The 25,924-nt window shown below is 43.6% G+C and overlaps 1 protein-coding gene across 2 annotated transcripts in view; it reads right to left on the reverse strand.

The window, feature by feature from the left end:
• Nucleotides 1-1,762: 1,762 nt before the first annotated feature.
• Nucleotides 1,763-25,924, reverse strand: part of LOC125456260 (scinderin-like) — a 43,464-nt gene continuing 19,302 nt past the window's right edge. For both annotated transcript variants that reach the window (XM_048539243.2, XM_059648072.1), the window contains exons 8-17: nucleotides 21,825-21,913; nucleotides 15,821-16,036; nucleotides 15,603-15,736; nucleotides 15,401-15,491; nucleotides 14,574-14,744; nucleotides 11,780-11,954; nucleotides 10,818-10,939; nucleotides 10,617-10,694; nucleotides 9,187-9,247; nucleotides 1,763-3,152 (exon numbers count right to left, since the gene is read on the reverse strand). In XM_048539243.2, the coding sequence (XP_048395200.1) occupies nucleotides 2,983-3,152; nucleotides 9,187-9,247; nucleotides 10,617-10,694; nucleotides 10,818-10,939; nucleotides 11,780-11,954; nucleotides 14,574-14,744; nucleotides 15,401-15,491; nucleotides 15,603-15,736; nucleotides 15,821-16,036; nucleotides 21,825-21,913 (1,307 nt within the window). In that variant the 3' untranslated portion in view covers nucleotides 1,763-2,982. The remainder of the gene's footprint in view (nucleotides 3,153-9,186; nucleotides 9,248-10,616; nucleotides 10,695-10,817; nucleotides 10,940-11,779; nucleotides 11,955-14,573; nucleotides 14,745-15,400; nucleotides 15,492-15,602; nucleotides 15,737-15,820; nucleotides 16,037-21,824; nucleotides 21,914-25,924) is intronic.

Below are 25,924 nucleotides of genomic sequence, written 5' to 3' on the forward strand. Positions count from 1 at the left end.
CAGACCTGCTGATCTTATCCAGCAATTTGTTTCTCCCCCATTTATAAAGTTGAGAATGCTATGCTTTACTTACTGCTCTCTCCACCTGTCCAGCCCTTTTTAATAACCTATGCACATCTGCACCCAGGTCCCTCTGCTCCTGTACCCCTTTAGAATCATACGCCACTATTTTATATTGTCTTTAAGTTCTCTTCCGACCAAGTGGCATCATTCCGTAAGTCTCTGCATTGAAGCTTATCTTCAAGATTGTGATTATTCTTGGGATACGATTACACACATCAAAAAAAAATGGAACCGTGCTGTGTTTCACAATCACTTGATGGCTTAATGTTTGACCTTCCCTTTTAGCCCAACACATATTGCCCAATTATTTTCATGCAGTTTAAATTACTTTATTTCATGGAAAATAATGCACTTGTAATTCCATTGATCAATTAATGTTGGTAATTGATCAGTGTGGAGGAAAGGAGTTCCATGTGTTTGTAGATCACTCCTGCCTCTTGTTCTTTAAAAAAAATAGATTTGAACATCACTGCCTAAGTCAGCATTTATTGCCCGTCCCAAATTGTCCTTGAGAAGGTGGTGGTAAGCTGCCTTCTTGAACCACAGGGACATCCACAGTGCTGTTAGAACAAGAGTTCCAAGATTTTGACCCAGGGACAGTGAAGGGATGGCAATATATTTCTAAATCAGGGCAGTGTACGGCTTGGAGGAAGACTAGCAGGTGATGGATGGTACAGACTGCTGCCATTGTGAGCACATGGTGAAGACAGTGAATGTTGAAGTTGTCGGTCATGGTACCAATCTTGTGGACTGGTTTGTTCTGATGGTGTCCTGCTTCCTGAGTGTTGTTTGAGCTTCACTCATGCAGGCAAATGGACAGCATTTCATCCCACTTCTGACCATGCCCTGTAGAATGGTGGATGGGTGTTGGGCAGAAGGTGAGATACTTACTGCAAAATTCCTGGACTCTGACCTGCTCTTGTAGCCACAGTATTTGTCTGGTTGGTTCACTTACAATTCAGTCAATGGTAACCCTCAGGGTGTTGATAGTGAGGGATTCAGAAATAGCAATGCTAATGAGTATCAAGGGAAGGTGGTTAGATTCTCTCTTGTTCAAGTTGGCCATTGGCTGTTGCTTCAGTGGAACGAATGTTATTTGCCACTTATCAGCCCAGGCATAATGATCAGTGAGCATCTTCACTTCTGATGTTATGATGGAAGCTAGGTCATTGATGAGAATGCGGATGGTTGGGTCAAGGGCACTACCCTGAGTTACTTCTGCAGGAATGTCCTGAGTAGGCATCCTGTAACTAACTGTCTGGAATATTCCCTTGAATCTCTGAAGTGTCAATGAACGTGTTAAACATTTCACTGAATAGATTAATATTTCCCTGATATTTAGCTTTCTTTAGCTAACTACTTAAGTTTCACTCTACACCACTGGAAAATGTGAAAAACAGAGGGTTTGTAACCATGTGCTTTGTTGGGTGTGTGTGTGCCTGTGTGTGCGCGCGCGCGCTATTGGTAAATGTGACTCTGAACCAAAATTACTGAGCGTGAAGTGAGAGACACTATGCGGCACAGACAGTGTGATTGTGCATGGTCACACGTTTGTGTGAGAAGTAATGGGTGTGCCTGCAATTATGCAAGGCATATCTTTATTATACTGACTACTTACACTAAAGTTTACCTTTTCACTTTTATTTTAATTACGTTTTTTTGTATCTGTTTTCTGTAAAAGTCTTAAAAGGTGAAATAGTTTTGTACATACCAAGTTTTTATTAAGATACCAACGTAGGAATAAACAATGAATCTGGATACACTTAATATAAGATTCTTTTCTTTGAGCCAAGCAATTTAGCAGAAGCTTTGCTACTTTCACACCTAAAATTCCACTGCCGTCTGTTTAGACAAAAAACTGGAAATGCGCCAGAACTGAAAAGCCAGAGGCATTAATATGACTATGGTGGGGAAGAGCAGCCCAGACTTGTTGCTCAAAGAATTTAACAATGGCGAGCATGCTTGTGCACAGCTTCAGAGTTGCAGAAATTCAGTTTAAACACATTTAAAGCCAGAAAGGTTCAGAATGCTCCTTAAGATTTGTGGTAAAGGACAAAGTGACATTTGTTGTTGCAAATGAAACTATACTTTGTGACATATTTTCTAAAGTTCCAGCACCCACCATGCTTCCTAAAGCTTTAAAAGTCAACGTGTCAAGAGCCATAACCTAAATATTAAGTATTCTCCTAAATTTAAGTCACCTTCAGTGCTGCATATGACCTTTAAACACTGAGGAAGCATTAACAGTCTGCATTCCCTACTTAAGTTGTAAACATTCACTGCACAAGCATTTTCCAAGCATCTGACACAATCAAACTGATTTTCTTCTGATAGTGTCTCCCATCTGCAGCTTGATTCAGATCAAGTTCCGTTGTTAATACAATCAAGAAAAGATGATTAATGCTCATAGTGTTACTGTGTTTGATGTTAACTTGCAGCTTAAAATGAAATGGCGACATTATACACTTCTCACTGTACTCCCGTACTTCTGTACTTGAGTACGTGTGACCATAAAATCTAAAATCTAAATGTGGAATTTGACCTCATGTTTTCTGCCAGGCTTAACTTTAACCCAGGCTCCATGTAATCCAAGGCGAAGCCAAAATTATAGCAATGATTTGGAGGGAGAAACCACAAGTAAGCTTTTGGGTCAATAACTGATTTTTCAGATTATGTCTGGATCATAATTTGTCTGACCCAGTGACAGAGGCAATATTGACGAGATTTCTATTCCCAGTATAATTTATGACATAGTAAGGCATCCTATAGAAAAGATATATTCACTCACACGTCCTTAAATGGTTAAAAAAACTGTTGCTGAATTTCTACTGGCACTAAAAGAATCCAACTCTTCAATGCTTTACAGCTTGGGCAGGCAAATTTAAAAAAAAAGTGGCTCAATGAAGTCCCATCTCAGCACTACATTCTCAGACTAGCCAAATACTTTTCCAAAGGACTCATATCCCACATTTTGGTGTCCCAAGCTAAGAACCAGCCTGTGAAATTTGGAGGTTCTTCTCCTTGCTTGATGATGTTAATAGGTGTTCCTGAGTTTCTTCCAGATGGGTCAGATTCCAAGTATTGTTTTGCTGGAAGATAGGAAATATATAGATATATTATTTTGAAAACACAATACAGTTTGGAACACAAATTTAATTTTTCACATTAAGCTTTTTCAGTTCTAAGTGATTGTCTATTCATGATTTAAGACATTTTTAATTAACAAATAGGGTTGGGGTTCAGTATCTATCAGAAATACTGTAAAATCACTATCAGGAAAGAATGTTTCTTCATTTGCAAATTTTTAAACTAACTTTCATGTTTTTTTTTTCTTAATAGGCAATAGATAATTGATTCTTGTGCTCAAGTGTAAGGTTGGTTTTGGAAGTGTTCCACCAAGAGCCATCCCATATTTGACACAGAAACAGATTGTTACAGTTGTGCTATGTTTTACAGATGGTAAGCATTATACTTTTAAGAGACATAATCAGGATATCATCGCTGTATCACAGAACATGTTACATGACTGGATAAAGATTTTAGCTCCATCTTACTGGAACCACTTGCAGCATTACATGCTGAAGAAATTATTTAACAGTTTGTACTCGTGGAGACACAGTTGTGCCTGTGATTGTAATACATTTATATAAATATATATAAGATTTAAAGAGCTTATTAAACATCTTTTGAATCTTTCAGCACCACTGACTCTCATTCAACTCTTATGTTACAAGAATTAACGTAAGTATCTCCCCATTAAGGTATGAATTTCCTGCTAATGGTAACAAGACTACCACTGAATCCATAACAGATCATGAGGACACAGCAGATCAGGGTTAAGCGTGGTGCCCATTTATAAAGGAATAACTCTCAGATTCCCATATCACATATGTGACTTTATGACCATTCCTGAACAGATAGGTTTCTTTTCGAAAGGCATTAGCGAACATGTTGCTAACAGCAGTATATGGGAGATTCTTCCAGAAATGCATCTATGACAAAAATAAACCTTTTTAGTCTTGCCTGAGGTTTATTTATTTTATGCTAATATCTTTCATTCAGTGTCCAAGAATAACTTGTTTATATCAACATGTACCTTTTCCTCCCAGCACATCAAGCCATTAATTTGATTTTAATTAATCTCCACCATGAAGAAAAATTATTACAGTGAACTTCTTGCTAATTCAAGTTCCAAATCTGCAACCAAGCCATCACTGTTCTCTGAAACACTTGTAATGAATTGTTGCTGTTAACACTTGCATTTTTCTGGATATGTGGAGCTGCAATAACACTCCATAAAGCTTTATATTATCCAGGATAAAGGGACATGCTTGATTGTCCTCCCACCTACCACCTTAAACACCCGGGCTCTGTGCTTCTCCTGTTTCTGGGCCTTTTTACACCCACTGCCCCTTCCCTCTCTCTCACTTCCTTCAGAATTGGGAGCTGGGATCAAAATATACCTTTTCTTTGAGGGTTATCTTTCGACTTTTTTGAGAGCTACTTTTTAATTCTCATTAATTCATTTATTGAGCAATTAAGTCACATCATAACAACATCTTCTGTACTTGTGTTGACTTTCAGGTGTTTTGACTCAACAGAAGCAGAACATGAACAATTAATCAATGTCCTTGATGATTAACAGACCTCTATTAAACTTAAAGGCAGACCAAAAGTATTTTATACCCCAAAATATTGACATGGGAAGGTGACAGCCTAATGCTATTAATGCTGGACTGTTAATCCAGAGACCCAGGTAATGTTCCAGTGACACAGATTTGGATCCCTCCATAGCAGATGGTGGAATTTGAATTCAATAAAAGCTGGAAATAAGAATCTAATGATGACCATGAAAATGATCTAATGATGTCAGGGGGTAAAAAAAAATGCATCTGGTTCACTAATGCCATTTAGGGAAGGAATCTGCGATCCTTACCTGGTCTGCGCTTCTCCTGTTTCTGGGCCATTTTCTCCATGACCCCCTCCCTGTCTACAAGTAACTCCAGGCCCACAGCAATATGGTGAACTCTTAACCGCCCTCTGGGCAATTAAGGATGGGTAATAACCACTAGCCCAGCCCGTGATGCCCTCATCCCACAGAACATAGAACATAGAACATTATGGCGCAGTTAAGGCCCTTTGGCCCTCGAAGTTGTGCCGACCTGTGAAACCAATCTGAAGCCCATCTAACCTACACTGTTCCATTATCATCCATATGTTTATTCAATGACCATTTAAATGCCCTTAAAGTTGATGAGTCTATTACTGTTGCAGGCAGGGCATTCCACGCTCTTTCTACTCTCTGAGTAAAGAATCTACCTCTGACATCTGTCCTATATCTATCGCCCCTCAATTTAAAGCTATGTCCCCTCGTGCTCGCTGTCACCATCCTAGGAAAAAGGCTCTCACTGTCTGTCCTATCCAATCCTCTGATCATCTTGTATGTCTCTATTAAGTCGCCTCTTAACCTTCTTCTCTCTAACGAAAACAGCCTCAAGTCCCTCAGCCTTTCCTCAGAAGACCCATGAATGAATGAATAAAACAGTTTAAATCGGCATTAGGAACAGGCATAAAAAATTTTTCTTTTAGAAATAATTGACATGCTTCTACAGACAAAAAGCCATAACCCTAAATATACCTTCCACAGACTGGTGAGATCACTACCAGTGCAGTTCATTGCATATTCATGAAACTGGAAGATTTTAACATGGCAGTTGCTACCATTTTCACTGCATTTCAGATTTAATTGACAGCATGCCATTTATAATAGCATCCGCTACATTTCCCCGCAAACTCCTGAACATACACAGCTTAAGTAAGAAATTCCAGATTCATTTGAAATGATTTAATTGCTTTCGTGTTGTCCAGTATAACTGTTTCCCAGTTTACTGTTGTTGATATGTTTAAAACTGTTCACTCCCTGTACAGGGTCTCTTCCATTGCAGCTCATCCTGCAGCCTCCCTCCGACTGCCACACCCTTTTGCAGCCTCCCTACTCCATCCCCGCACAACTGAACCTAGCAGTAGCAAATACTGGAGAAAAGCAGCTAGTGATTGGAGGAGTGATAATGGGAACTGCAGATGCTGGAGATGATTGGAGGAGCAGCTCCCAGAAAGCTTCCGACCATTCAACTTACAGTGTTCCCATAATTGAATTTGCCTGAGTGTTTTGGGACGAAGTCACCCCCTGGTCCTTGTGTGTTGTCAACAGCCTGGATATCCTCCAGAACATGGGCCCCCATGATTTGTGACCTATATTACCTGAAAGGACAAGGGTAGCAGATGCATGGGAGCACCACCACCTGCAGGTTGCCTTCCAAAACACGCCACACCTTGAGTAGGAGCTATGTTACTGTCTCTTCATTGTCAATGGGTCAAAATCCTGCGACTCCATCCCTACACCACTCACTCTGCCGTGAGAAGGCGCTTGCTACCACTTTCTTGACAGCAAATTAAGAATGGGCAGTAAATGCTGGCATTGGCAGCAGGCCCTCATTCTATGCAGGATTTGTGCTGATGTTCACAACAGGTGAATACTTTCAGTGTCTGGTCAATAACTTCTGCCATAGCCTAGAATTATCTGTTGTACAGACAGTGAGCTAGCCATTAGGAATCTAAAATTGAAAGTGTACAAATGGATTTCTGATGTCAGACAGAGTGAAATCTAACTGATGTTAAAAATATACTTTTATCCCAAAAATAGATAGAAAATCAAGTAAGAAAACACATTGGTATATCTAAGATTAGCTAACAACAGACATATGTACGGGTGAAAGATAATAAAATGTGAGGCTGGATGAACACAGCAGGCCCACCAGCATCTCAGGAGCACAAAAGCTGATGTTTCGGGCCTAGACCCTTCATCAGAGAGGGGGATGGGGTGAGGGTTCTGGAATAAATAGGGAGAGAGGGGGAGGCGGACTGAAGATGGAGAGAAAAGAAGATAGGTGGAGAGGAGAGTATAGGTGGGGAGGTGGGGAGGGGATAGGTCAGTCCAGGGAAGACGGACAGGTCAAGGAGGTGGGATGAGGTTAGTAGGTAGGAGATGGAGGTGCGGCTTGGGGTGGGAGGAAGGGATGGGTGAGAGGAAGAACAGGTTAGGGAGGCAGAGACAGGCTGGACTGGTTTAGGGATGCAGTGGGTAGAGGGGAAGAGCTGGGCTGGTTGTGTCGTGCAGTGGGGGAGGGGACGAACTGGGCAGGTTTTGGGATGCGGTGGGGGAAGGGGAGATTTTGAAGCTGGTGAAGTCCACATTGATACCATTGGGCTGCGCAGCCTCTTGCTCCCCAGAGGAGCTCAAACAGTTCATCCACTTCACTAACACCTTCCACCCCAACCTTAAGTTCACCTGGGACATCTCCAGCACATCCCTCACCTTCCTGGACCTCTCAGTCTCCATCTCAGGCAATCAGCTAGTTACTGATGTCCATCTCAAGCCCACCGACTCCCATAGCTACCTAGAATACACCTCCTCCCACCCACCCTCCTGCAAAAATTCCATCCCCTATTCCCAATTCCTCCACCTCAGCCGCATCTGCTCCCACGATGAGGCATTCCACTCCCGCACATCCCAGATGTCCAAGTTCTTCAAGGACCGCAACTTTCCCCCCATAGTGGTCGAGAATGCCCTTGACCGCGTCTCCCGCATTTCCCGCAACACATCCCTCACACCCCGCCCCCGCCACAACCGCCCTAAGAGGATCCCCCTCGTTCTCACACACCACCTCACCAACCTCCGGATACAACACATCATCGTCCAACACTTCCGCCATCTACAATCCGACCCCACCACCCAAGACATTTTTCCATCCCCACCCTTGTCTGCTTTCCGGAGAGACCACTCTCTCTGTGACTCCCTTGTTCGCTCCACACTGCCCTCCAACCCCACCACACCCGGCACCTTCCCCTGCAACCGCAGGAAATGCTACACTTGCCCCCACACGTCCTTCCTCGCCCCTATCCCAGGCCCCAAGATGACTTTCCATATTAAGCAGAGGTTCACCTGCACATCTGCCAATGTGGTATACTGCATCCACTGTACCCGGTGTGGCCTCCTCTACATTGGGGAAACCAAGCGGAGGCTTGGGGACCGCTTTGCAGAACACCTCCGCTCGGTTCGCAATAAACAACCGCACCTCCCAGTCGCAAACCATTTCAACTCCCCCTCCCATTCTTTAGGTGACATGTCCATCACGGGCCTCCTGCAGTGCCGCAATGATGCCACCCGAAGGTTGCAGGAACAGCAACTCATATTCCGCTTGGGAGCCTTGCAGCCCAATGGTATCAATGTGGGCTTCACCAGCTTCAAAATATCCCCTTCCCCCACTGCATCCCAAAACCAGCCCAGTTCGTCCCCTCCCCACACTGCACCACACAACCAGCCCAGCACTTCCCCTCCACCCACTGCATCCCAAAGCCAGTCCAACCTGTCTCTGCTTCCCTAACCTGTTCTTCCTCTCACCCATCCCTTCCTCCCACCCCAAGCCGCACCTCCATCTCCTACCTACTAACCTCATCCCACCTCCTTGACCTGTCCGTCTTCCCTGGACTGACCTATCCCCTCCCTACCTCCCCACCTATACTCTCCTCTCCACCTATCTTCTTTTCTCTCCATCTTCGGTCTGCCTCCCCCTCTCACCCTATTTATTCCAGAACCGTCACTCCAAACCCCTCTCTGATGAAGGGTCTAGGCCCGAAACATCAGCTTTTGTGCTCCTGAGATGCTGTTGGGCCTGTTGTGTTCATCCAGCCTCACATTTTATTATCTTGGATTCTCCAGCATCTGCAGTTCCCATTATCACATATGTACGGATGAAGCCTGGAAACAGTTTACAATCTTTCCTGCTGACAAAAACAATGACTGGGATTGGAACCCTTTGAAGGAAAGGAATAATTTTACAATGAGGGAAATATTCAGTTACTCAACCTGCTCAGTCAGGTCACAATACACTTCTGGAGCAGGTGGGACTTGAAATCAAGCCTCCTAGCTCAAAGGTAAGGACATTACCACTACACCACAACAGCCCTTTCATAATCCCTTTATAATTTGATATTTTCTGAAAATTCTTGTGCAATATACTTAATGGAGCTTCCTACCGACTCATGACTGTTGCAGTTACTCACCACATTTCAATGACTCCGACTTCTCCACCTCATTTGCTGAACTGCCAATCCAAAGAAAGATCTATAAAATGTAAAGGAAAAGGAATGCGTTAATTCTTGACCTTATCCTCTGCACAACACCACCTCATTGAAATGCCAAGCTAATTTAAACACATTCCCCTGCATCTACCCATGACCCCAATCTCCACCTTCCTGTAGCCATTGAAACCTCTATTTGTTCTTAGACATAGAATCCCCACAGTGTGCAAACAGGCCCTTCAGCCCAACAAGTCCACACTGACCCTTGGAGCATCCCCCATAACCCACTTAAGCTACACATTCCTGGACATTATGGGCACTCTAGCATGGCCAGTCCACCTAGCCTGCACATCTTTGGACTGTGAGAGGAAACTGGAGCACCCGGAGGAAACACACGCAGACACAGGGAGAATGTGCAAACCCCACACAGACAGTTGCCCGAGGCTGGAATTGAACCTGGGTCCCTGGCGCTGTGAGGCTGCAGTGCTAACCACTGAGCCACTGTGCTGCCCCAACAGCCACCAACTTGGGAGGGAAGCATCACATCCGCCTGAGGTAGAGGGTTGAGAACCACTCTGAAAATATTCTCCGACCCAATAGTAATTCAGAGTAGCTGAACCTGCTCCCCTGTGCCAGCCTGGCTGACTTTATTTGACCCCGGGGATGGGTGATTATGGGAGGGCTGAGGAGTTGTGGCCCGTTGCTTTGTTCAGGAATGAGCTGCGGGGACCCAGAGTTGCTTGAAGTGAAGTCAGGAGAAAAACCGAGTGTGATTCTGGTTCTAATGCCAATTAGCTCATGCATGTATTTCTGAACTATCGCCGCTTGCTAGCAATAGGAAGGAAGAAGCCTGGGGAAGGCTGGCCTCAAGCAAAGATCAGGAAGTAAACCTGAGACCTTCTTTGGTGCCGAAATGGAAAGTGGTCACGTTCCCAGAGGACCACAGGCTGCTCTTTCATCAGAGAGGGATGTCTGATATTGAGTGTAATGATGAAGGGCAAAGTTGAGAATGTGTCCCCTACACTAAATCAGTTAGTTCAGTGGGTTGGATGGTACGTAATGATAATAGCAGGTTCAATGCCTGTACTGGTTGACATGGCTGTAGTGATTATAATGCGTTCAGCCAGGCGGACCGCATAGAAAATGAGTTCCCTGATTGGACCACATTACTAGCCCGAATCAGGGAGCCCTGGCTGACAGATATAAACAGGAGTGTCAGGGGTTCGGTTCACTCTGAGACCTGGCTCTGAGGAAGCAGGAACTAGGGTCGAGTACAATGCGAATGTAAGTAGAAGGTGACTTGCTGACAGAATACCAGCCTCTATGCAGTTCAACGACCAAGTCGTGTCGCATCAATACCAAAAGGAAGCCTCCATGTTAATGCACAGCAAGTTAAATGGACCACAACCTACCTGATCCCAGGCATCTAACAGCATCACATCATCGACTGCTAAATCAGCCTGCGTGAAGTCCCCTGGAACTTCTTCGATCTAAATGGGGATAAAATGAATACGAACTTTGTTCAGCAATCAGCACAGTTATGCTTGAGAAATGAAATCAATCTTTACAGGTAACAATTCAAATGTTCCAGGATTCAAAGTGTATCAACTTACAATAAATGTTCCTGTTTTGTTTGAGCAACCGAATAAACGAATTGGGTGTTGAGCCACTTCTTCTTTGAGGCCTTTGGAACTCTGGTATTGCTTCTTTCCACCTAGTTCTTTCCAAAAGCTGTCTGTATTTGGGAGGAAGCAGAAACTGAATTGCAGCAATAACGTAGAATTTCGACAGCAATTTCCCATCATTATCTAGCGACAGGGCTTTCAGTGGCTAGTCACACTGTTTCCTTGGGAATCCCTGACAATAATAGAATGGGAAGTTTGGAAGACCCATTGCAGAGAAGCTCATGCATCTGATGCCATGAAATTATTTATTGCAGATTATGAGTATTAATGTGTGCTACATTGTAGCATGATGGTTCAGAGGTGACTGATTACAGTTCAGAGTTGAATGCTGGCATGGTCACCAGGTTGCATACAATTATAGCACTGAAGCAGGCCATTTGGCTGGTGTTTGTCCTCTACAGCTTCTGTGATACTAATCCTACGTCACCAGGCCAGTTCCTATACCCTGTTTCTCCTCTTTTTTATATGATATTAAAGATTCTGTGTTACAATTACAGAAGACCAAAACATAACAGGGTGTGAGGGGAAATGAGCAGGGGAGGAGGATTAATTGGCTGGTTGTCTTAAATAAAACACCGACACAGCCAAAATGGGTCAAATAGCCTCTTTCTGGGTTGTACGGCTCTACGTTTCTGCAGATCAGACCGTTCAACCCACAATATTTACATCGATATTTCTGCTCCACAGAAGCGCCTGCTTCCTCACAATTAACATATCTTTCTATTCCTTTCTCTTTCATGTGTTTACTGAGTTTCCCCATAAAGACATTTCGACTATTCCCCCCTCAGCTATTTAACTTGGCTGTTATTTTCACAGTCTGACCATTCTCCAGATAAAGAGGTTTCTCCTGACCCCTTTATTGGATGTAAAAGAAGAAGTGAAAACTCTACCTGGTTCGCTTCCCTCTTTAATCTCTGTTGCACTTCCTCCGAGTACACTGACCACGTTATTTGCAGTCTTTAATTCAGCCTGACTTGCACCCACGCCTTTCCAAATGTAGCTCTGTTGTGGTGTTTTCAGCACAAATGTGTCATTGCTGTTCAGGGACCCCGCGTCAGCAATCACCTGTAAACCACACAAAGGTACTGTGAGCTACCACCAGCCACTCTGATGCCTGAGAAACTGAGACGTTGTAATTGTTCAGCCAAAATTAATTCAGATGCATTGGAGTTCTTAAAAACAGAGAATAGATCACTTGGGATTAAAAGGGATGGTAACTGTGACCTGACATTGCTCTGCGAGACAAACAGCAAGGTGGGTGGAGTTACTCCAGTCCATTTTGCCCTCACTGTGACCCCAGGGGCAACAAGAGGGTCATCCGAATACTGCCCTCCCCCACTAGCAGCCTCGCTTCAAGATTTCAAAGTGAGACATGGCTGCTGTGCTATATTGAAGGCCAGACTGACTTTCACATCAAATTCGGAACCCACCTAATTCTTCACTAACAACAAAGTGCGAAGCTGGATGAACACAGCAGGCCAAGCAGCATCTTAGGAGCACAAAAGCTGATGTTTTGGGCCTAGACCCTTCACCCTCTGATGAAGGGTCTAGGCCCGGGGCGTCAGCTTTTGTGGTCCTAAGATGCTGTTTGGCCTGCTGTGTTTATCCAGCTCTACACTTTGTTATCTTGGATTCTCCCGCATCTGCAGTTCCCATTATCTCTAATGCTTCACTGAGCTGCCTTGATCCTGACCCATCTCTGTTGTTGGGAACTGCATGTGACCATCAGCATACAGACCCATCAGGCAGCAAGCACAGCTGTTGGCCTCCTTTACAGTGGAGTACAGAGGCTGGGATTTCAGGGAAAGGCTGGGCAAGTGGGACTAAATGGAAAACTGTGTAATTCTTTCAAAGAGGCAGCACAGGCACGGTGCTCTGAAAGGTGTTATTGATTGGAATATCAGCAGAATCTGTGCCCATCACAGAACATAGGACAGTACAGCACAGGGACAGGCCCTTCGGCCAGCCACATCTGAGCCAAACATGATGCCATTCTAAACTAAACTAATCCATCTGCCTGCACATGGTCCTTTATCCCGCTATTCCCTGCCTGTTCATGTGTCTGTCCAAATTCCCCTTAAATGTTGCTATTGTATCTGCTGCTACCACCTTCCCTGGCAGCACATTCCATGCACCTACCACCCGCTGTGTAAAAAATATTCCTTGCACATCTCCTTCAAACTTGCTCCCTCACCTTAAACCGGTGTCTCCTAGTATTTAACATTTCCACCCTGGCAAAAAGACTCCCATTCACTTATCCATGTCCCTCATAATTTTTTTTTACTTTTATCAGCTCGCTCCTCAGCCTCTAACACTCTAGCGAAAACAATCTAAGTTTATCCAACCTCTCCTCCTAACACACTCCAATCCAGGCAACATCTTGGCAAACCTCTTTTGCAATCTTCTCTGAAGCCTCTACATCCTTCCTACAGTGTACCAGAGCTGCACACAATCCTCCAAATGTGGCCATACTAAAGTTTTATACAGTTGTAACATGACTTGCCAACTTTTATACTCAATGGCCCAAACAATAAAGGAAAGTATGCCATATGCCTTCTTTCAACCTATTATTCTGTGCTTTAACAGTTCATCTTTCTCGTTAAAGTGGTAAGCATGAGCTAGATGGCCTGACTGTGTATTATTGAGTCTGGTCCGATTTGAATGTCTAACTATGTGTACGTGGACCCTGCGCTAATAAACAAGCATGGAATTAATACAGACTTAGGAGCAGAATTAGACCACTCTGCCCATGCTGCTCTGCCATTTGATCACAGCTGATATGTTTTTCAACTCAATTCTCTTGCCTTCTCCCTGTGATCCTTGATCTTACCAATCCAGACCCTGTCTTTCTCTGCCTTAAATAAGCTCAATGACTTGCGTTCCACAGCGCTCTGTGGTAATGACTTGCACAGATTAATGACCCTCTGGCTGAAGGATTTCCTCATCTCAGTCCTGAAGGCTCATCCCTTCACTCTGAGGCGGTGGCATCAGGCCCTAGTCTTTCCTAATGGTAGAAGCCTCTTCTCCACAGCCACTCTATCCAAGTGCAGTTTCAATGAACCCTCCTCATCCTTCTACACTCTGAGTGCAGGCCCAGGGTCCTCAACTGCTCCTCATGTGACAAGCCTTTCCTCCACGGGATCATTTCTTGCAAACCTCCTTTGGACCCTCAGCACATCCTTCCGTAGATATGGGGCCCAAGGCTGCTCAAAATATTCCATGACTTGGAGGTGCCACTGTTGGACTGGGGTGCACAAGGTCAGAAATCACACAACACCAGGTTATAGTCCAACAGTTTTATCTGAAGACACAAACTTTTGGGAGCTCAGTCCTTCTTCAGGTGTTAGTTCAACACAGCTTATGCCGCCTCAGCAGTACATCCCTGCTTTTGTCTTCTAGTCCTCTTGAACAATGCAACAGCAACAAATTAGATAAGCCTCCTGATGAGCGATGTTATTTCAATTAAAAGCAGAGTCTGCTTCCTCAGTCTCCTTCCATTTCCACATTATTTTACTCATAGCTGGTGGAAAATGTATTTCAAATAAAAGAGGTCTATTAAGGGATATGGCTAACCTTTCACATTTTCTTCAACCAGAGCAAACATTAATCAATCATTTTCCTTTGCTGGGGTAAATGCTGCGTCAGAACGTAGGCACACTATGGAAGCCATACATGTTGACTTACCTCAACAGCTCGAGTCGCTCCTGTTGAGCTTTTCCGGACATGGAAAAGACGGACTGGTGCCGCAGCACTCTGACCACCATGCCTGGAAGTCCCTCCAAGGTGAACGATGACTGGCTTACCCTTGAACAGGCTCAGCAGATGAGGAGGCTCCTGACCTTGTGTCACCCGTACCTAGAAAGCAACAACAAACCCTCTTCCACAAAGGCACACTTAATTCAGAGCCACAGTGACCAGAAAAGGTAGAAATGAAGAGAAGTTGAGGTTGATGAGGAAGTAAGTAGGCCTGGCTTGGGTTAGAAAAAAACTTAACAATAATCGGGTGATTGAATGGCAAGTGGGGGGTCAGAAGTTCCACAGTGTTGGGACTCGGAGAGAAATAAAGTTAGTCAGGGGAGATTGAACAACGAGGCTTAAATTGGGAATGTCCTCAGTGCTGATCCTGCTCTACAGCTGTAACTTTATCAGGTATGCAGAGGTACAGAAGTAAGTCTGAGGACATTCCTGTCTGACACTACGATGAGAACATAGGGAGGAGGAAGTCCGCAATTGAGGAGGATTGATCCCTCCACAAAAGACTGAACTTCATAGTATCAGACAATGGTGAAAGGGGATAAAGTTATTATTAGACTCTTCATTCCAGATGTGTTTTTAAATTCAAACTTCATCATTTGCCACGGTGGGATTCAAACCCCGGCCCCCAGGGCATTATCAGGGCCTCTGGATTAATGGTCCAGTGATCGTATCACTGGGCTACTGCCTCACCCATTTGCAAGTCTATCTGCAAGGCCAGCAGATCAGAAGCCCCTCTGGTGATAATTAACACATACCTGAACACACAGGCCTTGCATCTGATCATCAAGTTCAACTGTGAGGATAGCTGATGATCCCAGCTCATCTTTTGTTGCTTTCTGGCCTTGCCTTAAAAGGTAAAAGATAGTTAAAAATCCATGCTTTGTTTTCAATCCCGCATTTCAGCCTTTGTAGTTTGAGCAATGATATTGTACGTCATATGTGGGTGAAGGAGCTTACCAAGTATAAATGATGTGCCTGTCCCTGTCTCCTGATCTGTAAGTGTACAGAATAATGTAACAGTCTCCACCATAGAACTGACCATAGGTTGAAGGGTCAACAGGCTGTTTCTTGAACTCTTCAACCCGCCAAATCTGCAGAGAAACATTGAATTTATTTTTATGCACATACTGCTCCAGGAATGAAAGTGTCTATAGTGATTACTTGGGGCTTCTTACCTTGACTGTACCAGACCCATCATCCACTGTGTTGTACTGTGCAGCCATGGCAGGTGAGTTGTGAAGCTTTGTGACATCAAAAGGTACAGATTTGATCTTTGCATGACTGCCAATAGTGTACACTTTTCCAAGCCCTTCACTTTGGTCTTTAACCTTCCAATCTGAAAAGAACTGGATGAACAGCGGTGTCTCACCGTTTTCTGGCAGCAACTCGACCTGTAAAATAAAGCAAGGCTCAGGTTTCCGTCTTTCACCCGACTCCTTTGTCACCCATACCTTCATCCACCAGCACAAAGAAGTGATAAATGAGAAAAAGCTTTTAGCACATGTATAGTCCCTGTTGCAGTTGTAAAGGCTCTCGCCATGACATGAAGAATGGTACATGATATCATTTGAACCTTCCCATGTTAGGGAGCGGAGTGTTTGTATCCTGTCACTGGTATGGGCCGTGCATTGGGTACCAGTGACAGAATTTGGATTTATACACAGCTCCACACGAGTGAGGTCTGTAGCTCCCAGATACTGGGTCTCAAGCCGGACTCCAAAATCCCGGATTTGTTAAAATGTATTAGGAGGCCATTCAGCCCATTGCGTCTGCACCTGCTCTCTGAGCATTTAGATTTCAATCTCCTGCCTTTTCCCCTTAATTTTGCTAAATTTCTGTATCTAAACAATTGTTGACTCAAGTGAAGCCGCCTCCTCCACACTTCCAGGAATTGCATTCCAGACACAGACCACCCACTGCGTGAACACAATGCTTCTCATTTCGTGACAACAAAATGTGAGGCTGGATGAACACAGCAGGCCAAGCAGCATCTCAGGAGCACAAAAGCTGACGTTTCGGGCCTAGACCCTTCATCAGCTTCTCATTTCGTATTTGTTTCTTCTGCAAACAGCTTTAAAACAGTGCCCTCTGGTTCTTGGTCCTTTCACAAGTGGGAACAATTTCTGCTCTGTCCAGATCATTCATGATTTTAAAAACTTTGAAAGGATCTCTTCTTAGCCTTCTCCTCTCCAAGCAAAGCAATCCCAACTTCTCCAACCTATCTGCAGGGTTTCATCCCTGGAACCATTCTCACAAACCTCTCTTGCACTCTCTCCAATGCAGTCACACCTTTCCTCACACATAGTGCCCAGGATTGTACACAATATTCCAGCTACAGTGCAACAAGTGGCTTATGTAAATTCATCATAACCTTCTACCCCCTACTAATAAAGTCTGGATACTATATGCTTTACTAACAGCTCTCTCTACCTGTCCTGCTATTTTTAATGACATGCACATATATACCTAAATCTATCTATCCCTGCTCGTCCTTAAGAATAATGCCTTTATTTAAATAACATCTATTCATAGTTTTTCCACCAAAGCGTAGCACCTCATACTTTTCTGCATTGAACTTCATCTTCCACCTATCCACCCATTCCACCAACTTGCCTTTGACCTTTTGAATTTCCACATTATGATCCTCAGTGTTTACAACTCTTCCAAATTTGTGTTATCTGCAAATTTTGAAATTATTCCCTGCACAATAAGGTCCGCATCATTTACATACATCAGGAAAAGATAGAATTCCAATATTAACCCTTTGAGGACTCCACCACAAACCTTTCCCTTGCCCAAAAATAGCCCATTAACCATTACTCTCTTATAAATGCAAAGTACTGCAGATGCTGGAAACCTCAAACAAGTACAGAGAATGCTGGAAAAACTCTGCCAAACATCTACATCATCCCTGAATCCAGGGAAGATTAAAATATTATTGCCAGTGCAAATTCAACCCTCACTTCCTTAAATAAGCTTGGGTGCATCTCATCTAGTCCTGGAGCTTTATCAGCTTCAAGTACAGTCAGTGAAGCCTCCTTGTCAATTTTGAACCATTCTGTAAACTGAATTTCCTCCTCTGTCACCATAGCCTGGGCAGTATCTGATTGAGTTGTAAAGACAGCTGTACAAGTATTCACTTAATGCCTCTGCCATGCCTCTCACCTCCATGTGTAAATCTCCTTTCTGGCCCCTAAATAGCCCTACTCCTCCATTTAGCACCCTTAAACTGTTGAGGTGCATATAGGTTTCCCTTTAGGTTAGCTGCCTGCCTTATCTCATAGTCCCGTTTTCCTTTGGTTCGAGTCTCTTTAGCCCAGCCCTGTCCTTGGCTATTCGAGTCTCCCATCAGACCACACCCTCCACCCCCAACCCGCCCAGTTAATTATTCTTACTCCGGATTTTCATTTATTCTTGTCCACCATCATTCTAAACCTCCTGATACAGTGATCACTGTGCCTTAAGACGTTCTACTGTCACTTGATCGACTTAGGCCTGCCCATTCTGAAGAACCAGGTGTAGAAGTGCTCTTTCTTATTGAGCCAGCCACACAACTGTTCTAATAAATCTTTTTGAGTGCAATCTGAGAACACATACCATTCTGCCCTATCCAGTCTGTATTCAAGTAATTAAAGTCCCTCGTCTAACTACTCTGTACTTATGCACCTCTCTGTCATTTGTTCACAGATTCGTTCCTCGTCATTCCCCGCTTCCTGCACCACCCCCCCCATCCACCCCAACACCCCAAACCACACACCACCCCCCCACCCCCAAGGCTGGCAGTGTATAGATTACACATAGGAATGTAATTGCACCCTCCTTGTTCCTTAGCTCCTGCCAAATCAATTCTGTTCTTGAAATCTCTGGAACAGCCTCTTTCTCCATCACTGTGCTGTTCTCATTAACCAAAAATGCCACAGCTCTTCCAGTTTTTGCTTACCTGTCTTTCTGAACAACTTTCACCCACTAATATTTAACACACAGTATTGCCATGCCTTGTTTCAGAGATAGTAGGAACTGCAGATGCTGGAGAATCTGGGATAACAAGGTGTGGAGCTGGATGAACACAGCAGGCCAAGCAGCATCAGAGGAGCAGGAAAGCTGACGTTTCGGGCCTAGGCCCTTCTTCAGAAATGGGGGAGGGCAAGGGCATTCTGAAATAAATGGGGAGAGATGGGGACGCGGATAGAAGATGGTTAGAGGAGAAGATAGGTGGAGAGGACACAGACAGGTTAAAGAGGCGGGGGTGGAGCCAGTAAAAGTGAGTGTAGGTGGGGAGTTAGGGAGGAAATAGGTCAGTCCAGGGAGGACGGACAGGTCAAGGGGGCGGGATGAGGTTAATAGTTAGGAGATGGGAGTAGGGTTTGAGGCGGGAGGAGGGGATAGGTGGGAGGAAGGCGGGCTGAGCTGGGCTGGTTTTGGGATGCGGTTGGGGGTGGGGAGATTTTGAAGCTGGTGAAATCCACATTGATACCATTGGGCTGCAGGGTTCCCAAGCGGAATATGAGTTGCTGTTCCTGCAACCTTTGGGTAGCATCGCTGTGGCACTGCAGGAGGCCCAGGATGGACATGTCATCTGAGGAGAGGGAGGGGGAGTTAAAATGGTTCGCGACTGCGAGGTGCAGTTGTTTGGTGCGAACTGAGCGTAGGTGTTCCGCAAAGTGGTCCCCAAGCCTCCACTTGGTTTTCCCAACGTAGAGGAGACCACAACGGGAACAGCGGATTCAGTGCCAGCTCTCCACTATCACAACAACACCATAATCCCACATGGCAATCTGTGCTTATTGCTTCCTAATCTTGCTAACTATAACCTGTTCACATACATTCCGTGAACCCCTAAGTTAGACTTCATTATTTTCTCCCTTACTTTGACTCACCTATTAGCTTACTATTCTCCATTCCTGTGCTATTCACTTCTCCCAGCATTTGGTGCACCGTGGTATTATTCTCTGACATTTCTCCTTGTACCTGCACCTCTGCTGACTTGGTTTAAATTGTCCTCAACAGCAGTAGCAAAGCTTTCCACAAGGAACTCAGCCCTAGCTCTGTTAAGGTACAACATTTCTGGCTTGTGCAGTTGCCATCTTCCCCAAAGGCAGCCACTGTACTGCAGGAATCTAAACATCTTCCTCCCTGTGCCAACTTTCCAGCCACAAATTCACTTCATATTCCTATACTGTGTATGATGGAGTCAATCAGCAAAGGCTGGTGAAAAACAGGGCTTCTGCTAGCATTGAAGCATCAATAGCTAACTCAGGGAAAGCCAGGAATATCAAAACAGACTATATCAGAGCTGACGGGAACTGCAGATGCTGGAGAATCCGAGATAACAAGGTGTAGAGCTGGATGAACACAGCAGGCCAAGCAGCATCAGAGGATCAGGAAAGCTGACGTTTCAGGCCTGGATCCTTCATCAGATCTAGGCCTGAAATGTCAGCTTTCCTGCTCCTAAGATGCTGCTTTGCCTGCTGTGTTCATCGGGCTCTCCATCTTATTATATCAAAACAGACTCTTTATTTGCAAATGTAAATAATCCAATGCCTGCTTTAAATTGAGTAAAGGCCCTTAGCCTTATGTGGTTAGCAGCACACAGTAGAGGATCTAGTAATCTGCCCAGTGTGGCAAATTTTAACCCTTTATTTGTTGGCTAATCTGCTAAATCTCTGAACATTAAACCTCTGAATCCAGAGTAATGGAGGAACTATCAAAGATACGTGTAGTCATACATTCTATCCTAATTAATCTTATCTCATGAATTACATATCCCACTAGATCTTGACAGAAATCGAATAACCATAGCCATTAGGAAATCTACAGCACTGACTGCTGCAATCACATAGCAGAGGAAGTATTTACCTCTGAGTTGGAAAAAAAAAGGAAATGAAAACAAACATAACTCTTACACCACTTCCTCAATAACTTGAACAAACTTAAAACTGAGACTGCAAGATGTGGTACAGACAATATTCAATGACATAATTACCTTACCTTGGTAATAAGCAATGATCATCAACATGGACATGTTACCACAATCGCGAGGTCAAACCCTCTTAAACTTGATTTGTTTTGAAAATTTCAAGTTATAGGACAAGTTGAGACCTTCTCTTCTCTACCATTTTGAAACATGTCAAGATTTACGAAGGGAATGCAAAACCCTCCAGAATCTTACCCCTCCCAATCTGTGTAACCTCCTCCAGCCTCACAGCCCCGCTCAATTAATTCCATAGTTTAATCACTCACGCATTGTTGGTATGTGCTCAGCTGCTGTGGCCTGAAACTGTGAAATTCCTTCTTTATCTCTCAATCTTAAAGCCCAGCTCATTGGCCATGCTTTTGACCATCTATCTCAATATCTTCTACTGTGATTGTGTCACATTTGTTATTTAATGTCCCTGTGAAATGCGAGAAATGTTTTAATACTTGTTAAGAGCATCCTGAATAAAACTTGTTGTTGAACTTTCTTACATATGGTCCTTATCAGCTGCTGTGCCTTCAATGGAAATTATGGGAAAATGACATTCATTTAATTTTCCCATGAACTTTGCAGCACTTCTCTGAGGAACAATTGAATAGGGGAAAGCTCTGTTGATGTCACCCGCTAGGCTGGCCCAGTGCTATAAATGGATTATGAGTAGTTCATTAAAAATTAAAGTAGTCATAAATGGTAAATGAGAGATAACGCAGCGTGAAGCTGGATGAACACGGCAGGCCAGGCAGCATCAGAGAAGAAGGAAAGTTTTCTTTTTCCGAAGAAGAATCCCACCCCGAAGCATCAGCCTTCCTGCTCCTCTGATGCTGCCTGGCCTGCTGTGTTCATCCAGCTTCACGCTGCGTTATCTCTGACTCCATCATCTGCAGTTCTTACTGTCTCATTAATGGTAAGCCACCTGTCTTGTATTCTAATCGGGATTTATTCAATGCAAGGCTGTTCACTTAGTGTTTAAATATGACTGTCTAAGACACCGACAGTATATCTGTGTTAACAGTTTGCGTTGCTCCTGGTTTCCCCATCCAGTTCACTGTTGTGAACCAAAGTGTCCAGACCCAAAACATCAGCTTCCCTGCTCCTCTGATGCTGCTTGGCTCGCTGTGTTCATCCAGCTCTACACCTTGTTATCTCAGATTCTCCAGCATCGGCAGTTCCTATTATCTCTTGAGTGTTAGGAAGTTGTTGGTTACCTGAGTATTCTTGGAGTATCCTTTTTTGTTTATGAAGAACTCGCATGTTTCTAATCCAACTTTCCGTTCAGACTTGGAGGACTCCTTCCCTAAAGAGAGAAGCATAATTTATATGTTGTTATGACCAAACTGGAGGAATGCAGTCTTGCTCTAGTCTTGCTACCCCGTGGGTTACAGCATCAACATAATTGTTTCACCCAGTTCGCAATATGGCCCTAGACTTAGAATTATAAAAGACTCATCAATCAGTTTTCCTCAAAATGCATAAAATTATTGCTTTATTATGAAACAAAACTTATTCCACAAAGATGCAGAATTGGTGAACAAATGCAGGTTATAAAATGAAAATATGAATGCTTACAACCACAATTTAACCACAGTACAACTCCAAAACACAGGCACACACATCAAGTAAAAGGCATAAAATGGATTTCTCTTGACAGAGATACACTTTGGGCAAAAAAATTAGCCAATAATTATTAGAATTTGAAGGCAACAAACATAACGTTTGAAATTCTCACACAGCTGTTGGTCTGGTGCTCTGGCATATGGAATGCTGTCTCTGGGATCCTGGCAGATGCAGTTTGCTCAGGAACCAATGTATTAAGAAGTATTCCAATTGCTCTTCAAAGAAACCATCAAGTTTCATTTGCTTGTCACAATAAAAGGTGCTTCAGGGACAGGAGGCATGAGCTGAACTGCCCATAACAGCCAGTCATAAAAACATTGAGCTGTTTTGCATATAAATATAAATATAAGTATAAAAAAATTTACATATTGAGTCGAAGATTTGACTTAAGAATCACTCAAGGTTAGGTTTCTTTACCATTTCCGAAAATCGTAAACTGAACATTGGATAACTTGCACCAGTAATGAGCTAAGTCTTCCTTTCAGTAAGGAGTGTGGAAAACATAAGACACTTATGAAGAAATGCGGTAAGAGAGTCATTTGAAGGACTGGGTAGTGAGCACTTTGTGAAGGTGACATTCAGTCTGACCCCACATAAAGTTGAGAAATTGATATTGTCAGAAAGTGATGAGCATTGCCATGCGATTGCTTGACTGGATTTTCTCTCAAAGTTCAGGGTATTAGGGGGTAGAGACGGGCAAGGATGTGCTGTATCAGATCACCAATGACCTTACTGCATAAAATTCCGGTGTCTTTATTTAACCAGGATATAACAGTGCTAGAAGCAGTTCAGAGAAGGTTCACTTAACTCAATATGGAGCTGGAGGACGACAGCAGGCCAGGCAGCATCAGGGGAGCAGGAAAGTTGGTGAAGAAGGATCCCGACCCAAAACATCCAATGTCTTGCCCCCCTGACGCTGCCTGGCCTGCTGTGTTCCTCCAGCTCCACATTGTGTCATCTCCAACTCCAGCACTGGCAGTTCTTACTATCTTTTCACTTAACTCAATGCTGAGATGAAGTTAAAATTGTGATCAGAGATAATGGGAACTGCAGATGCTGGAGAATCCAAGATAACAAAGTGTGGAGCTGGATGAACACAGCAGGCCCAGCAGCATCTCAGGAGCACAAAAGCTGACGCTTCGGGCCTAGACCATTCATCAGAAAAAGGGGATGGGGAGAGGCTTGAGAAATAAATAGGGAGCATCAGAAAAGGAGGATGAGGATGAAGGGTCTAGGCCTGAAATGTCAGCTTTTGTGCTCCTGAGATGCTGCTTCGCCTGCTGTGTTCATCCAGCTTCACACTTTGCTACCTGAGATGAAGTGGATATCTTATGAAGTAAGGTTGAGCTAGTTGAGTCTGTATCCATTGGAAATTCAGTAGAATGAGAAGTTATGTTATTGAAACATAAATGTTCTTACTAGAACTGGGGGACACATTCAAGAATAAAATGCTTTGCTCTTGAGGCAGAGATGAGGAGAATTCTTTTTCTCTCTCAGATGGCCATTAGTCTGTGTAATTCTCTTCCGAAAACACAACAGTCATTGAATTTATTTAAGTTTAAGTTGGATAGATGTTTTTTTAGAGAAGACAATAAGACCATAACATGTTGGAGCAGAAGTAGGCCATTTGGCCCACTGAATCTGATCTGCCATTCAATGAGATCATGGCTGATCTGCTAATCCTCAATTCCACTTTCCTGTCTTTTCCCAAAAGCCTTGATTCTTTTATTGATTAAAAACCTGACTATCTCACCTGAATAAACTTAATGACCCAGCCTCTAAATCCCTTTGAAGTAAAGTATTCCAAAATTTCAATATCCTCTGGGAGGGAGAAATTCCTCCTCATCTCTGTATCTTAAGTTGTTGAAGAGGGAATGAAGAGTTTGGGTGGAGGACTAAGTAAACATGAAAGTGGAGATGAGATCACAAACCAGGTCAATCCTGGTCATATTGATCGGAAGCAGTTAGCTCAGCAGGCCAGGTGGCTGCTCAATGATGCTGGTCAATGATGATTCCCACACTGGTTTTGGTCACTAAGAAGGTCCTACCTTCTTGACCTTGCCCCTCACCTGAGGTGTGGTTAGCCCCAGGCTGCATTCATCACCAGTTGACCCTCACTAATGAGAGAGCAGGCCTACGGTCCTCTGGGACCCTGCTGCCTACTACAGAATGGCAGAGCAGATTTGTTGGGCTGAATGCCCTACTTCTGCCCTCATACTGTGTACTGTGCATCGAGAGTCTGTCCTTTGGCAAGTACCCGCAATGGGTACCATGTGGGAGGAAACAAAAAAGTGTAATAAATTACGGACAACATGATCTCAGGGGAATTCAAAACAAAAGCAAAATGAAAAATGTTAGATGCCAGAGGTCATCAGTCTCAGGAAGAATGTGGAGTTGTAATGTAGTCATGACATGCAATTATTTACAGTGTATGGAAGTTAAAAGCATTTTAACTAATGATATAAATTGGAATATAAACCAAATGATTGTTATTAGTTACATTTCCAATTACAAAAGACTATACAGTGGCAATGAACTGACACTGAGATCCTGCTCAGGACTATCAGAAAATCACAGGTGAATTGCCTACAATTTCCTTTCAAACTCAGAGAACCATCAGCCCAATACACAAAGCTGACCCAAGCCCTCAAGGGATTCACCTGCAGTATCCATTTCCAATTATACTTCAAAGGAGAGCACCAAAGAGTCTTGTGTCTTATCATATTCATTAAAGCAAATAAAGCAGAACTTTTCGCATTCACTGTATTGGCAGAAAGACGTCAACATAAAGGGCATCCACCTGCTGAGTGCTTGTCTAAGCGTATTACAAATAAACAAATGATGTGAGCATCAATTGCTTTTTGCTTTTTGTGAAGACTACAGCACTTAACAGAGATTATGTGTTGTCTCTGTTATAATCCCAAGAGTCACAATGAATGGCTCCTTGTATAGTATAAGGCATATAGCTACTAAAGCCTTGGCGAAGCAGATAATGACCCTGAAGAGAAAGATCACAAGATTGGACTGATCAGAGGAAGACTACCTGACAATCTTATAAAAATCTGCCCAGAATTAATGTTGTCTGCTGTTTCCTATCCACCTTTGCTCAGTTAAGGGACCTTTTTAATCATCAAACTGGAAAACAGGCAGCAGAAACCTGATGAATAATACCAACTTGGCCAAGACCGAATCTATTGCAATTAGTGTTGAGACAGGTTTTCACACATAACACTCACTTACACTAGACAGCAAAAGTACCTGATCACTGAGGTATTCGCACAGACAGACCATTAGACTCAAAACTACTCCTGTCTTTAGGGAGTTATACGCAGGCAATGTCCTGTACAGAACATTATCCTCACCATTGTGGCCAATACCAACTGCAGTATTCTGATTGTTGTACTGGAAAAAATGAGGTATTGTGACGCTACATATTTTTAGTTGTGATAGTTGAAACTGTTATTATTATTTAAAGATTTTAGAATACTTTAAAGATTTAAAGATTATTTAAAGTATTTAAAGATACTTTGGGAGGAGATGGCTGAGTGGACTGGTAATCTAGAGGCCCAGGTAACATTCTGCCACAGTAGATGGTGCAATTTGAATTCAATAAAATATCTGGAATTAAGAATCCAATGACGACAGTGAATCCATTAGACCCTGTGTACAAACCACTGAGAAACAGAACTGG

The sequence above is a fragment of the Stegostoma tigrinum genome, chromosome 8 (genome assembly GCF_030684315.1).
Source record: "Stegostoma tigrinum isolate sSteTig4 chromosome 8, sSteTig4.hap1, whole genome shotgun sequence".
Classification (NCBI taxonomy): domain Eukaryota; kingdom Metazoa; phylum Chordata; class Chondrichthyes; order Orectolobiformes; family Stegostomatidae; genus Stegostoma; species Stegostoma tigrinum.